This window comes from Arachis stenosperma, chromosome 10, assembly GCF_014773155.1.
Source record: "Arachis stenosperma cultivar V10309 chromosome 10, arast.V10309.gnm1.PFL2, whole genome shotgun sequence".
Classification (NCBI taxonomy): Eukaryota; Viridiplantae; Streptophyta; class Magnoliopsida; order Fabales; family Fabaceae; genus Arachis; species Arachis stenosperma.
This window is the reverse complement of record NC_080386.1, coordinates 56,686,188-56,699,438: the sequence shown is the minus strand read 5'-3', so window position 1 is coordinate 56,699,438 and position 13,251 is coordinate 56,686,188. Positions and strand designations below refer to the sequence as shown.

The window sequence follows — 13,251 nt, the reverse complement described above, 5'->3', positions numbered from 1 at the left end:
AAAAATTTAACAAAAAATAAAAATAATAAATAATAGAAAAAAGAGCTCATATAAAGAGAAATAATAAGAAAAGAAGACCAATTTACCAAATAAGAATTTCATAAATAATACAATAACATGTGTATAGGATAAAATTGATAAAGAAATAATAGATGTTGAGGGTAAATGGCTAAAAGCCCGTTGGTGAAATGCAGAAGCTAGAAATTGTTGCTTCTGGTAAACGTGGTTTTAAATATAAAATCACTTCTGCGTTTGCCAAACTAAAAATTAGCCAAACAAAAATATGAAGCTTTCAAGAAGTTTAAACATGCTTTTTCTTCTCAAACGAGTTTACCAAATACACCCTTAGTAGTAAGTGTGTTTCCAGGACTAACGTAGACCCACATAAAGATATTTGCTATTGCACAAGTGACTTGGAGAACAAGGATACTGGATCCACTTGGAAGCCATCTGTTGGTCAATTTTTCTATTCTGATTTTACAGATACTATAATGGTAAACTGTGAGAATACCAAAGATAATGAAATTTCTTGTGCTTGTCAAAGTCAAGGAGAAGAAAAATATGTAGATAGCAATGCTTTTTGTGAATCTAGCTGCATTGTTGATAGTTCTGACAGCTTGAAGGATAGACAACCTGAGACTAATTTGGGAGAAACAAATCTCAATACTCGTGGCCAGAATTTAGGCACTGATGAGATGGTAGTAGAACTTCCTGAAGCGTCTATGTGCATCCAAAGTGCTGCTCAATTGCTTGTTAATTTTTCCTTAAGCAGTTCATTCAACTACCAAAACTGTTCATCCAAAACAGAATGCATTAAGGTTGACAAGGAGGAGATTGTTAAGGTACAGTGTACTGATTCTTATGAACAAATTGCTTTAGAGCTTGAAGAATGCAATGATGATGACTGCTCTTTCGCATCATCAAAGCCATATGAGGTGGACAGAGCAAAGACAAATGATTTTAGTCTTAGATTAAAACGGGGAAGGAGATTCAAGGATTTCCAGAAGGAGATACTTCCTGGCCTTGCATCTCTTTCTAGACATGAAATTCAAGAAGATATAAACATTTTGGAGGCAGTATTAAGATCAAGGGAATACCGGAAGATCAGATCCAGAATGGGTGACCACAGCAGCCAGTGTGCGCCTACAACAAGAGTTAGAATAAATTGTTTTAGCAAGGTTCATCCAAGTGCCAACATCAATGAAAGTTGATTGTTTCTATTCTTTTATGGACATGTTAAAGTGGAATATGTCAACGATAACAATTGTTTCTGTAGAGTTTACTTCACGAAAACTTAGAATGTTCATATTACTTAAAAATTGTTTCTCTAGAGGTTACTCGTAGTTGTTAAATTTGGTTTGAATGATGATAGTTAATTAAAATTGTGGTAATTCCAAGTTCCAACTCCAAGAATTTGGTCCGGAAATTTAGTAAAGCCTATTGTTACTTTTTGTTTGTTTGTTAGGATTTAGTTAAAGAGTCCGAGCTAATGGAATATTTATACAATGTCTACAATGGGCTATTTATTTGGCTCAATATGAATTAAAAAATAAACATCCAGAATAAAATACTATTAATTTCTCAAACACAATACACTCATATTATCCAGAATAATAAACATCTGATATTCTACTGAATCGAACATCCATAAACCCTCATGGTACATATTGTACAAATATTCCATTGACTTCTTATACTTCCTCTTAGTTAAAACGTGTCATAACATTTTTTTGAAAATTTTTTAATGTATTTAATGTATTGAAATATAAAAACTTGTTTTTATAAAAAAGTTTAATCAAATATTCTTTTATGATATTTTTAAAATATATTATTACGATATGTATTAATAAGAATTTTTTTAACATGATAGACTATTAGAGGATACCAAAATCCTAAATTACCCTTGTTTTTAATATCCGATGTCCAAATAAAAAGTTCCTCATCTCTGGGAGAATTTCTTAAAATTCTAAGAGATACTTTTAACCAATAGTATGCTGATCCTGAAATGGATATTGTTAACAGTAACAATAATATGAATTAATTAATGTTACTATTGGGCCACTATAATGGGGAATGGATCCTCTCCATTTTTTTTAACACTTAAGAGAATAAAGTGTGATCTCTCACCTTTAATTTTATAAGTGGGATCAAAATTAAATAGGAGAGAGAAAACAATGAAGGATGAGATCCTACACTGGACACTATCCAATTTTTATTCCACTGGAGAGGATCCACTCTCCTGTAATGGCACAGTAGAGACAGCACAAAACGACATAAGACATGCATAGCTGCAACTCATAGCCAAGTTAGCCTATCTAGGAAAAGAAAGTGTGGGGTTTCTCATGATCAAGACCTTTTACATCAAACATTGGATGCTCATTTCAATTGCTTAGGAATCTAGATATCAGATATGGCGTTGAATTTTTTTTTACCAAAAGATCTTATATCATTATATCCGATCCTGCAGTGTAGAAGGAGTGGGCTCAGAATTCAAGTTGATGAGCGATGAGCCAAAGCAGAACATGTCAAGTTGATTTTTGGCAGTTGGCACCATCATTTGTTTTCTTATATTTTCTCAACCACCAGCAGTGCTTCATTTTTGTGGTAGGCCCATACCCTTACAACTTTCCTTTTCATTTTTTCCCCTCATTTAATCTAATTATGTCTAATGAAAAATAACAAGAATCAAACTTATAATTTCAATTATTAAAATTTATGATATCACATTATAAGCTTTGGATAAATGTAATTTATATTTTAACACACATGTGCACTACTTCTTTACATTGATGTCCATGCAACTTGAATTTGATTCTTCACTTTGAATAATTAAGATAGCAGTTAAAAAAATATCTTAGTCACAAATTTTGTATGCAATATGATTCCTCACATAACAAGCAACGATGGGGAAAGCGAGTACAACAAAATCTGTGGAGTATTTACTCATTCCAAGGAAGATCTTCCCTCCAAATAAGAAACGCCTTCAGACTTCACATATATACACACACTAACACACGCATAGACCACTGTTATCTGATGTCTCATCTACATACATGTAACATGTCTATGTCTAATATTGGTAGCGTCATTACTCATTACTTGTCCTCCAATTCATCTTCTGCTCTTTTTCCTGCCAATTCGAGTAAATCTGTTTCTTACCCCAATTCCAAATGTGCATTAACTACATCCATGTAATGGTTGGCGAAAAAAGTAGTATTATATTTTACATGTTCTCGTATATCAAGTTTAGCTGTGAATTAAACTTTAACTAACTAATAATCTTTTGTATTAGAGACAACAACAACAACAATATATAACATGGATATGAAATATAAAGGAAGGGGCAAAATGGTCATATTGCGGGAACACAGAGCTGACTGTGGGAGGTAGCTAGTCAGAGTTGTCGAGTGTTGGACGGGCGAGAAGATCTCAACCGTACAAAAAAGGATGAATGGACCAGACTCATGCCATGTCATCAACTCCGCTTTGCTTGTACGTTTTATGCATAATTTTTGTTGTACCTAAGGCTAAGAGTTTTAAGTGAAATCAAGCAACACAGAAAAAAATATAATATTCTTTTTTAGAGGTGACTATGCCACCTTGAGGAATCTTTGATCCTTTTGTTTCTTCTCCTGTATTGGATTAGGATTATTACTTTTTTGAATTAGGATTAAGATGCACGCATGGCCTTTGATGAGAAAATTCCGTTGTCTTTTTTGTTATTAATTAGCTGGTGCAGAGAATCCTTATGCAGGACTTGCAGATAAAACAAAAGAAGACAAACTCTTTTTCTTTTAAGAGATTGATGTATGTATGTATGTATGTGTGATCTGTGTATGCTGTATTCTGTACCAGTATTTGTTGCGTATCCTGCAGTGCTTTTTACTCCGTCCACGCCAGCCACACATTTTTAACTTGTTCATTATTAATTAATAATTATATATACATAATGAGTAACGACAAGGTGCTTGTTTAATCTTAGAAAAATCACTTTTTCTATACTTTTAAAATGTTTGCCTTTTTGTTTTAAGTCACTAAAATGCAGAACAAACAAATAAGGCTGGAGAAAGCGCTTCATCCACTTGCTGATCTTTTCTCAACTACGAGAAGTTGAAACACTTTCTCATACTCCTGGGAAGAAGGACGATGAAAGTACAAAATCCATTTATCTATATCCTCACTCCAAACTAGAATGTCTATAATTATAAATTTGTTTGAGTATAACATAGAAAGGGTAAAATAATAAGTGACAAGAGTAAAGAGGCAATAATATCTGAAATATATGCAAATGCAAGTAATGAAGGATCCATAATATTATTAGGGGTATGGTCTATGGTATGCGTAGAAGGCAGATTCTTCCTACCTTTCCCCACTTTTAATGCCATGTGCCGCCTCCAGAATCCAGAAAAGGCTCTTTATGCTTTGCGCACTTCTCTCTCTGTATCTCCCTTTCTGAAAAAAAACCTACTACTTTTCTATTCTACAATGCAACAACTGAATACTAATCATAATATAAAATTTAACTAAAGTTAATGAATACAATAAATTAAAGAAAGGAGCATTGTGCTGTCACTATCTTCAATTTAAGGTATGGGATTCCAATTAGAATAGATAATAGGATGATTAAGGGGATGAAACTAATAATGAGAAAAAGAGAAAGGGATATTTGGGTTAATGGGAAAGGGATGAGAGATGCCCACAGAATATTACTAGGAAGATTTGAAAGCAACGTCTCTGATGCACAAAAGATTGAGATGGGGTAGCCACAGATTGTGTAGTATGTACACAGTACAAGTAGTGATGTGCAATTAACTACATACACTGCTTTCGGTACTTGAAAACACTCTAGCTGGATATATAGTGAGACTAGTACTAGTCAAAATCTTTCTAGTCTAGTGCTCATCATATAAGACAACATATTTCTTCTATAATAATTACATTTCTTAACACACCACAATATATCAAAATTTTTCAATTACATTTGAATTGTTTTAAGCATAGCTTGAATAGAGGAATTTGAAGCATGGACCAAACACGAAAGAGGAAATGTAGCGTACACAGGAGGCAAGGATACATATTTGAGTGATCATGCTTTGCATACATTTAATTAATTGCAATCGTACGTGCATATATAGGAAAGGGAATTGGAAAATGTGTTTCTATTGATTTTGTACGTTGATTACTACTTGTGCATTATTATCAAAGTATATTACTCCACCGACATTTTCTTCTAAATGTGTTAGATTGAGGAGAGAAGAACAGCTTTGTTAATTTGTTTTTATTAATTATTAAAGGAAAATTCTGCATCTTAGTGTTAGTGGAGTGGACCACTAATGGGAGAAATGAGTTAAAATCACTGTCTCATGGACTATTTTCTTCAGTGCTATCAATCTCTCACCTCAACTACTAGTCACTCAACTTGCCTCTGCCTCTTTAAAATATTTAGTAATTTATTTACTATGTTATTTAATAAATTCAACATTTTATGCAATTCTTAGTCTCGTTGAACTGAATTACCAATTACCATAAAAAGGAAACAATATGACACACTGTCACTGTATTGGGGGAAAAAAATTGCATATAGTACTATTGAGATATGATTAGTTCTGTTGTGTCTATATTTTAGTAATAAGATTTCAATAAAATGTTAGCGATTTTGAAGGAAGAATATAGTGTAGATTGGTATATAATATAGATTCAAAAATGATAGGATATATGTTTTGATGTTGGAATATTCACCAGTGGGAAGTACAGTTAACTAATGAGAGAAATATATTGAGATTCTCTCTCACGACTCCACCTAACTATAATTGCTGTCATGTTATATCAATGTCATATTTTACTCATATTAATCATGATAGTAATTACTTCTTCTAAGATATAATAAACAATGAATGGTCTCTAATTCCCAATGAAAACTAAGCATGACTAGCTGTAGCGTTGTTATAGTTGATGCGAACACAAACAAATCTCTGAGCTGAGATGCTGCACAGATAGATAATTTAAGACACAACCAATCACTTTGGTTTCTTCATTTCAGAACACATTTTCTCCCTCCTCCCTTTATAAATTATAAAGATCGCACACACTAACATAACACAACACACACACAACACTCATTCTTCTTTCCTTCTCTCTCCCTCTCTCTCTCTCTACTCATTACAGAACACAATGTCGGCTTACAGAGACGAAGACCCCCGTCTTCATGGCATCAAAACTAAGATTCGTGTCGTCCCACACTTTCCCAAATCCGGTATCCAACTTCTTCTCCTCTCTTTTCTCTATTATTAGTATTTGGATTTAGTTACTTTGTGTTCTAAAGACACACTTTAAGAAGATATTAATAGGAATTTTTTTTGTTTTTTGATATAAAAATTAGAAATATAAAAATGGTATTATTAAAATGTATTATTAAGACTCTTATTATGATTATTATTATTATTTTCAGAGCCTGAAACACAGCGCTCACACCAAATACCATAAAAGATAAAACACCGTTCCGTACTTTTTTTTATGTTTCTGATGGACGATGGTTGAAATTCCTTTAAGTATTGTAACTTTGTTCATGACTCTGAGGCTTAGGCAGAGAGCTTCTCACTTTTCTTGGTCTTTTTGTTTTTTGGCTGCAAACTTGCAATGGCAGGAATAATGTTCCAAGACATCACTACTCTCTTGCTCGATCCCAAAGCCTTCAAGGACACCATCGACTTGTTCGTGGAGCGTTACAAAGGCAAAAACATTTCTGTTGTTGCAGGTAAATACTTGCTCTATTACCATCAGCAACATGATTTTGGAGTTCCTTTTTTCTTCTTCAGCGGTGTTTATCTTTTCTGGAGGGTGGTGGTGGTGGTGTCACTTACAAGTGTGGATAGGTCCAAAGTGGGTGGGGTCCATGTTTGCGAGAAAGTTGGGCGGAATATGCACTGGACAGTCTTGTATATTATTTTTGGTGGGTGTCTTTATGGAATGGAAGCCACTGTGTGTTTTGTTTTGGGATGTGAACTGTGAAGTGATTATTATTATTATTGACTATATTATTAGTGGGTTGTGCCATTGATGGCCTCTCTTCCATGGTGCTCATCCATTACCCTACACTACACTTGTGCACTTTAGTAGTGGACCTTATAGAACCCTCTTTTTTACTTTTTGGTCACTATCTCACTCCTCTTTCTCTCTCTGGTAAAGCTTGTAGCAGCACACTATCAGTTACTACACTACTATGTTATCACTACCACCCTTGTATTTTATGTCTTTCTTGTCTTGTGTAACCTTTACAAGTGAAAAAAGTGTCTCGAGATTCGAGATAGCAGCTATGAAATTCTAATAGTATAGTATCATCATGTATTAAATCAAAGATTTTGAGGTGATGCATGCAGACCTGTCTCATTGCACAGATTAATGTTAGAGGCCCCATTTCACATTGTCCGGTTCCTGTACACATTTAATGGCAATCTTATACCTGAATTGCTGGTAGGGCCTTGTGTACCCGCTTTAAAGTTTCATATGGAAGATTACAAATGAACCAGACCACCATTGGACTAGGTGTTTTGTCTTTTTTTTTGAGTGTGCATTGTGGCTTATGGTAACTATGTGACAATTGACATTCACATCTCCTCTGCCTTATAAATGCATTCATGAGCCAATTTTTTGGGGGTTCTTTAATATGATAACCTTATTTATAGAATATTTTGTTGTTGTTTTGTGTGTTTGCACCTATGGTTACATGTTTGTACCCGTGATTCTTTTTTTAACTAGATATAACATTTGTTACATGCAATGTGCATGGATCAGAGGCAGCCTGTGGTATATATAGTATTGTTACTTGATATACTAGCTTAGCAATTAGTAGTTAATTGATTTACTAGTTGTAACAACAAATTAGTTAGACAAGTAACTTATAACAGAAATTTTAGTTTACCCCTAATTATTCTAACTCAGTTGGTTAAAAGACCAATATATATATATCTAATTGTTGTAACAATGTAAAGTGTGGTTCATCATTGAGTACACTGAGAGAATAAGTACTCTCATTTTCTTCTTTCTGTTTCTATTTTTGCTCTATTCTCACACTCCCCTTTGGGTTCCACGCTCACCGCACCATGTTGAAGGTGCCGAAGGGGAGTGTGAGAATAGAGCAAAAGTAGAAACAGAAAGAAGAAAATGAGAGTACTTGTTCTCTCAGTGTACTCAATGATGAACCACACTTTACATTGTTACAACAGTTAGATATATATATTGGTCTTCTAACCAACTGAGTTAGAATAATTAGGGGTTAACTAAAATTTCTGTTATAAGCTACTTGTCTAACTAATTTGTTGTTACAACTAGTAAATCAATTAACTACTAATTGCTAAGCTAGTATATCAAGTAACAAGTATGGTCCCTCATTTTCGCAATCTAATAGATTGGTTGTATGCAATTTTTGTCTCTACTCATCATAATGCTTGTTGAATGGCTGTTGTGTGTATTTAGTAGGCAAAACGCAACGTGACAGATGCTTTAATGAGTTAAAATTCCATAGCTGCAGAGATTTTTTTTATCCCAAAGTGAAATTATTAAATTCTTCCTTCTCTTATTCTTTTTGTTGTGTGGTTATTAATGAAAAGCAAGTTGGTAATTTCGTATGATCCTTAATTTCCTTCATGTCTAGCAAGTAGAGTAGCACACAATGCAAGCACTATATTTGATTCTTGTGCTCTACTACTGATAAATGGATTGTAACTGTGTTGTTGTGTAGGAATTGAAGCTCGGGGATTCATATTCGGTCCTCCCATAGCATTGGCAATTGGAGCAAAGTTTGTACCATTGAGGAAACCAAAGAAGTTACCTGGTATGGTATTATTATGTTATAAGACTAGTAGTGTTTGTGGGGTGTTAAGACTCAAAAGAAGGTTGCATTATTGGTTTGATGGCAGGGAAAGTGATATCTCAAGAGTATATTCTGGAGTATGGAAGGGACTGTCTTGAGATGCATGTTGGAGCAGTTGAAGCTGGTGAACGCGCTATAGTGGTTGATGATTTGATTGCAACTGGTGGAACACTCTGTGCTGCTATGGACTTACTCGGTAATTAAGATAATTTCAGTTTTCCTATTGACAAACATGTCTCTATATATCTGAATATACATGACATATGTTTGTGTGACCCTTGTTTATAGAACGTGTGGGAGCAGAGGTAGTGGAGTGTGCCTGTGTAATAGAATTGCCAGAACTGAAGGTATGTGTGTTTTTATTCAGGTGGTTTTGGTATATATGTTGGTCCTGCATGTAGTTACTAATGATGAGTATTTGTATCTGGTAGGGGCGCGAACGGTTGAATGGGAAGCCTTTGTATGTGTTGGTGGAATACTTGGAAGTATGAGACAACACAATTGCAATGGCAATGGCAATGGCAATGCCTATGGCTATGGCTTCCTTTTCCCATACAAATTAATCAATATTTGTATCACCCTCTCCTCTCATCTCTTCTCTTCTTCATGCCTTACCCTTAAATAAAACTTCATAACTTTGGCTACACCCATTTATTCTACATTTTCTTTGGTTTTTTCTGCTGTGTCTCTGTGTTTGGTTGGGGATTGGTCCGAATCAAACTAATCAATATTGGATAAGGCGCACTTCTCACTAGTTAGTAACTTGTTTTAGTATGTTATATTATAACCATAATGAAAAGGATGTATGTAGTTCTACCAATTAAGTTCCAAGGTGGTTCACGAGATTAGCTGTCTATACTAAAATAGTATCAGAGATTTTAATTTACCAATTATATTATTAAATTAATAAAATACTTTACGTTAATCTTTAGTGGTATGATGAGTCACTTGATAAGGAACTAATAGTGTATTTTTATCAATTTTAAAAATATAATTGGTATTATTAAAATTTTAGGCCGTATCTATTTATAAAGATATGATATTGAGTTATAGACATATAGAAACGTAAAATTATATTTGGCGACAAAAACATTGTGTCATGAAACTAAATTAGTTAAATAGAAATACAACTTATTTTTTTTATTTTTTTATAATAGTTATCAAATTTTGATAATTACATTTTTTATTATTTTATTTTATATTCTAAATTTCGTATGATAAAAAAAAAAGATAAATTATACTTTATTATTTGTTTTATTTTATATTTAGTTTATCACTATATAAAAGTACTAATTTTTTATTTTTATTTTTTATATTTTATTTTTAGTATTTTATCTAATTTTATTTTTAATATTAATTTTTGTATTTTTATCTTTTATATTTTGTTATTAATTTTTTATCTGATTTCGTTCTCAAAAGCAACTTTAAAGACTATTTTATGCACGTAGCCAATTTGAGTGACTATTGTGGGGCTTATTTGAGTGGCAATTTTGGGGTTTGACAAAAAGTAATTAAAATTAAACTCTTTATTTTTTTTTTCTTGATGCTGGATAAATATTTTATATTTTTACTTTTTTTTTTAAATGAGATTATGGGCCACCAATAGGCCCACCCAAAATGATAGATTTATTGGCCCAAGAAGTACTGCACCGAGGCCCTAAAGATTCTTGTTCATTGTACAAGTAATAGCGCTTCTAAAAAGCAAGACAAGAAAACAGAGATATCTTGTCGGACCTCGTTAAAGATTGGCATTATTATATAATAATATAATACCAATAAGAAACCATCTTGATAAAGACATTAAAAATATCTTTTCTTAAAAATGTTTATGTAAGTCATATTATTATTAGATGTCTTTATTAAATCGATTAATAATTTATTTTTTAATAAATTAGAACAAAATCGATTTATTATAGTAATAATAATAAATTAAATTGTCCACATTATAATTATTAGACTGATTGATTTACACAATTTGAACTAAATCATGTTTAAATTTTTTGATAAAAAGACAAATATATTTTTGATTGTTTTTTTGTTTTGGAGACATTTAAATTCCTAAAAATTTAAAAATATAATTAGGTCCCTAAAAAAATCTCTAACCTTAGCCCCTTACTTTAGCCCAAGCACAAGCCCAATCTCTCACTAATCTCTCAAGCTGGCCCGAAAAAGAAAAAAAAATATAGCCCTCAGCGTTTCCTTCCTCTCCCTTTCTCACTGAAGGTCGAGCTCCTCATCTCTTTGCTTACTGGCTTTCGCAATCTCAAGCTCTCGCCTTCCCCTGAGCTCGTCGTCAACGGCGGCAGAAATAACAGGTCCCGAGGCTAATTATTGGAACCAAATAGATATCCCATGTCTCCCTTAACAATTTCAAAATAGAACTTCCTTCAGGATAAGATTGATAAAAAAAAATAACACTGTTGCTAGAATCACAACTGATGCTACAAGTATTTCCAAAGAGTGAGAATTTGGCTGCAGATTCTGCTGACAACATAGACACAAAGCCTGAATCTAAGCCTATCAACAAATAAGTAATACTTTAATAATCATTGTTGTAGAAAGCTTCTATATATTTTGAATTCACATTTAGATCATGTATGAATTAGTAATTACTAATTAAGTATTTGGATTTGGAATCATGACATTCGAGGTTGATTGAAAAACTTAATCGTTCTTTTGCATTTAGTAATTACTGATGGATTGCATAAGTTGGTTTGAATTAGTAATAGAAGCAGCAGATATCAACAAGCCATTATTAGCACATTATTAGCACAAAAAATCAAAGTACAAACCATTTTATAATAGAAAATTTTCATACAAACATAAATTTAATACATAATCTGACATGTACGAATATATATAATAATTTATGAATCTCACCTAATATTTATGCTTGAACGTTAAATTTGTGTATAGATTTATAGCAATGTTTGGAGCATCAACAAGTTACTGCCTCCATAATCAACATAAGACATAAATGTAAAGCTATAAATACAAGTAGAAAACACTTGTGAAGAGAGGCAGAACCATGATAGAATTGCAAGCTACTAGCTAGCTATATGTGCTAGTTTTATTCTCAATCATATTCAATACATTAGATATGATGAGTTTGGAAAAATCTAAATTAAAATGATAATCAAACATTGTTAAAATTATGTTATTAGAAATTATTAATTTGATTTTGATTCAAAAATATGTGCTTAATAATTTCTGTTTTGTGTGCAGATTTTGATCATTGGGCTTAATGCAAATTAAAACCCAAATGTGCTAAGAAAATAGATTCAGCCTTGCACAAAAATTCGACATGACATAAGGCTGATTTATTCATATGTTGATTGGGCCAGAAAATTAATGTGAAGCCCAATTAATCTTTACTACAAGACCAATAAGGCTTGGTCCGAAAAAATTGAAAAGAAAAAAAGAAAGCAATGTTGCATGCTTTTCCAGTTACCCACTCCCCTCTTTGAATGGATTCAATTAACTTGCATTAATTACATTGGAAACGGGAAAGAAAAAGTGAAAATTGATTTGATTGCCATTAATGTATTACACGTTACTAGGCATGGGGAGTGGAAAAGTAATTCATTTTTATTTCTTTCTTTACTTCCATTGAAAGCTTTTCACTCTTCTCTCTCTAGTTTCAGTCACTTCATCTGTCAAGAAGAAGATTGAAGATGCAAGCTATCAGAGGTAGAAGAAGAGAAGCTATGCAAAAGCAAGAGGCCAAGGTGATGATGGCCCTTGCAAAAGGAAGATCTACAGTATGGCGTGGCTGAGATCTTTTCCATTAAAGGTAAGAAGTGGAGAAGAAGCCTCAAGATCACCATACCAAAAATGGTTGCAATCCGTTTCGGCCAGAGAGGAAGATCCGTTAGGTGAAGCTCGTCTCTAGTTTTTGTTCATCCATCACAGAAGGTAGCTACTGTAGCTACATGGAGGAGGAAGCAGAAGTGGAGCAGATAGAGCTGTCAAGGATCAAGTGTTCATCAAGGGTCAAAAATCCTTCTTAGGGACCAAGTCAAGATGGAAGGCTCAGATTGATGAAGTTTGATGAGAAGGGATGAGAAAGAGGTGATTGCATGTTGGTTTTTGCTTTCGCTTCCCTCTCTCCTCTCTCTGTCTGAACCGGTTTTGATGTTTGAAGAAGAATAAGTTGGCTCGGTTGAACCGTTTCAACCTTGGAAGCTTCCCCTTCTATAATAAGGGTGAACGGCCAAGGGTTGAAACAAGAAGAAAAAGCACAGAGTTCTCATAGCTACCCAAGCTAACAGAAGTTCTTCTCCTTCAATATTTTCTATTTTGTATTTTCTTTAAGTTTTGTCTGTCTTGAGTCTCATGGTAAAAAAGGCAAACAGTATGAGGTTTGTAAGAAAAAGCCAGTG

General features: G+C 33.2%; 2 protein-coding genes across 3 annotated transcripts; both read left to right on the top strand.

Moving 5' to 3' along the window:
- Positions 1–491: 491 nt before the first annotated feature.
- Positions 492–1,211, top strand: LOC130957126 (uncharacterized). Its single transcript, XM_057884013.1, has one exon. The coding sequence runs from the start codon at positions 492–494 to the stop codon at positions 1,209–1,211; it is 720 nt and encodes a 239-aa protein (XP_057739996.1).
- Positions 1,212–5,900: 4,689 nt separating this feature from the next.
- LOC130954615 (adenine phosphoribosyltransferase 3-like) lies at positions 5,901–9,725 on the top strand. Of its 2 annotated transcripts, none has more exons than XM_057881371.1 (6): positions 5,901–6,253; positions 6,644–6,949; positions 8,738–8,830; positions 8,916–9,065; positions 9,158–9,216; positions 9,301–9,725. In XM_057881371.1, the coding sequence occupies exons 1-6, from the start codon at positions 6,172–6,174 to the stop codon at positions 9,358–9,360; spliced, it is 750 nt and encodes a 249-aa protein (XP_057737354.1). In that variant the 5' UTR covers positions 5,901–6,171; the 3' UTR covers positions 9,361–9,725. The 2 variants fall into 2 exon arrangements, with proteins under 2 accessions (XP_057737354.1, XP_057737355.1); XM_057881372.1 differs by having other exon boundaries at positions 5,915–6,253; positions 6,644–6,754.
- The last annotated feature ends 3,526 nt before the right edge of the window (positions 9,726–13,251 follow it).

Coding starts and splice junctions, on each gene's coding strand:
- LOC130957126 (XM_057884013.1), top strand. CDS start 492: ATGGTAAACTGTGAGAATACCAAAGATAATGAAATTTCTTGTGCTTGT.
- LOC130954615 (XM_057881371.1), top strand. CDS start 6,172: ATGTCGGCTTACAGAGACGAAGACCCCCGTCTTCATGGCATCAAAACT. Junction 9,066..9,157: donor TGCTGCTATGGACTTACTCG/GTAATTAAGATA, acceptor CCTTGTTTATAG/AACGTGTGGGAGCAGAGGTA. Junction 9,217..9,300: donor TAGAATTGCCAGAACTGAAG/GTATGTGTGTTT, acceptor TGTATCTGGTAG/GGGCGCGAACGGTTGAATGG.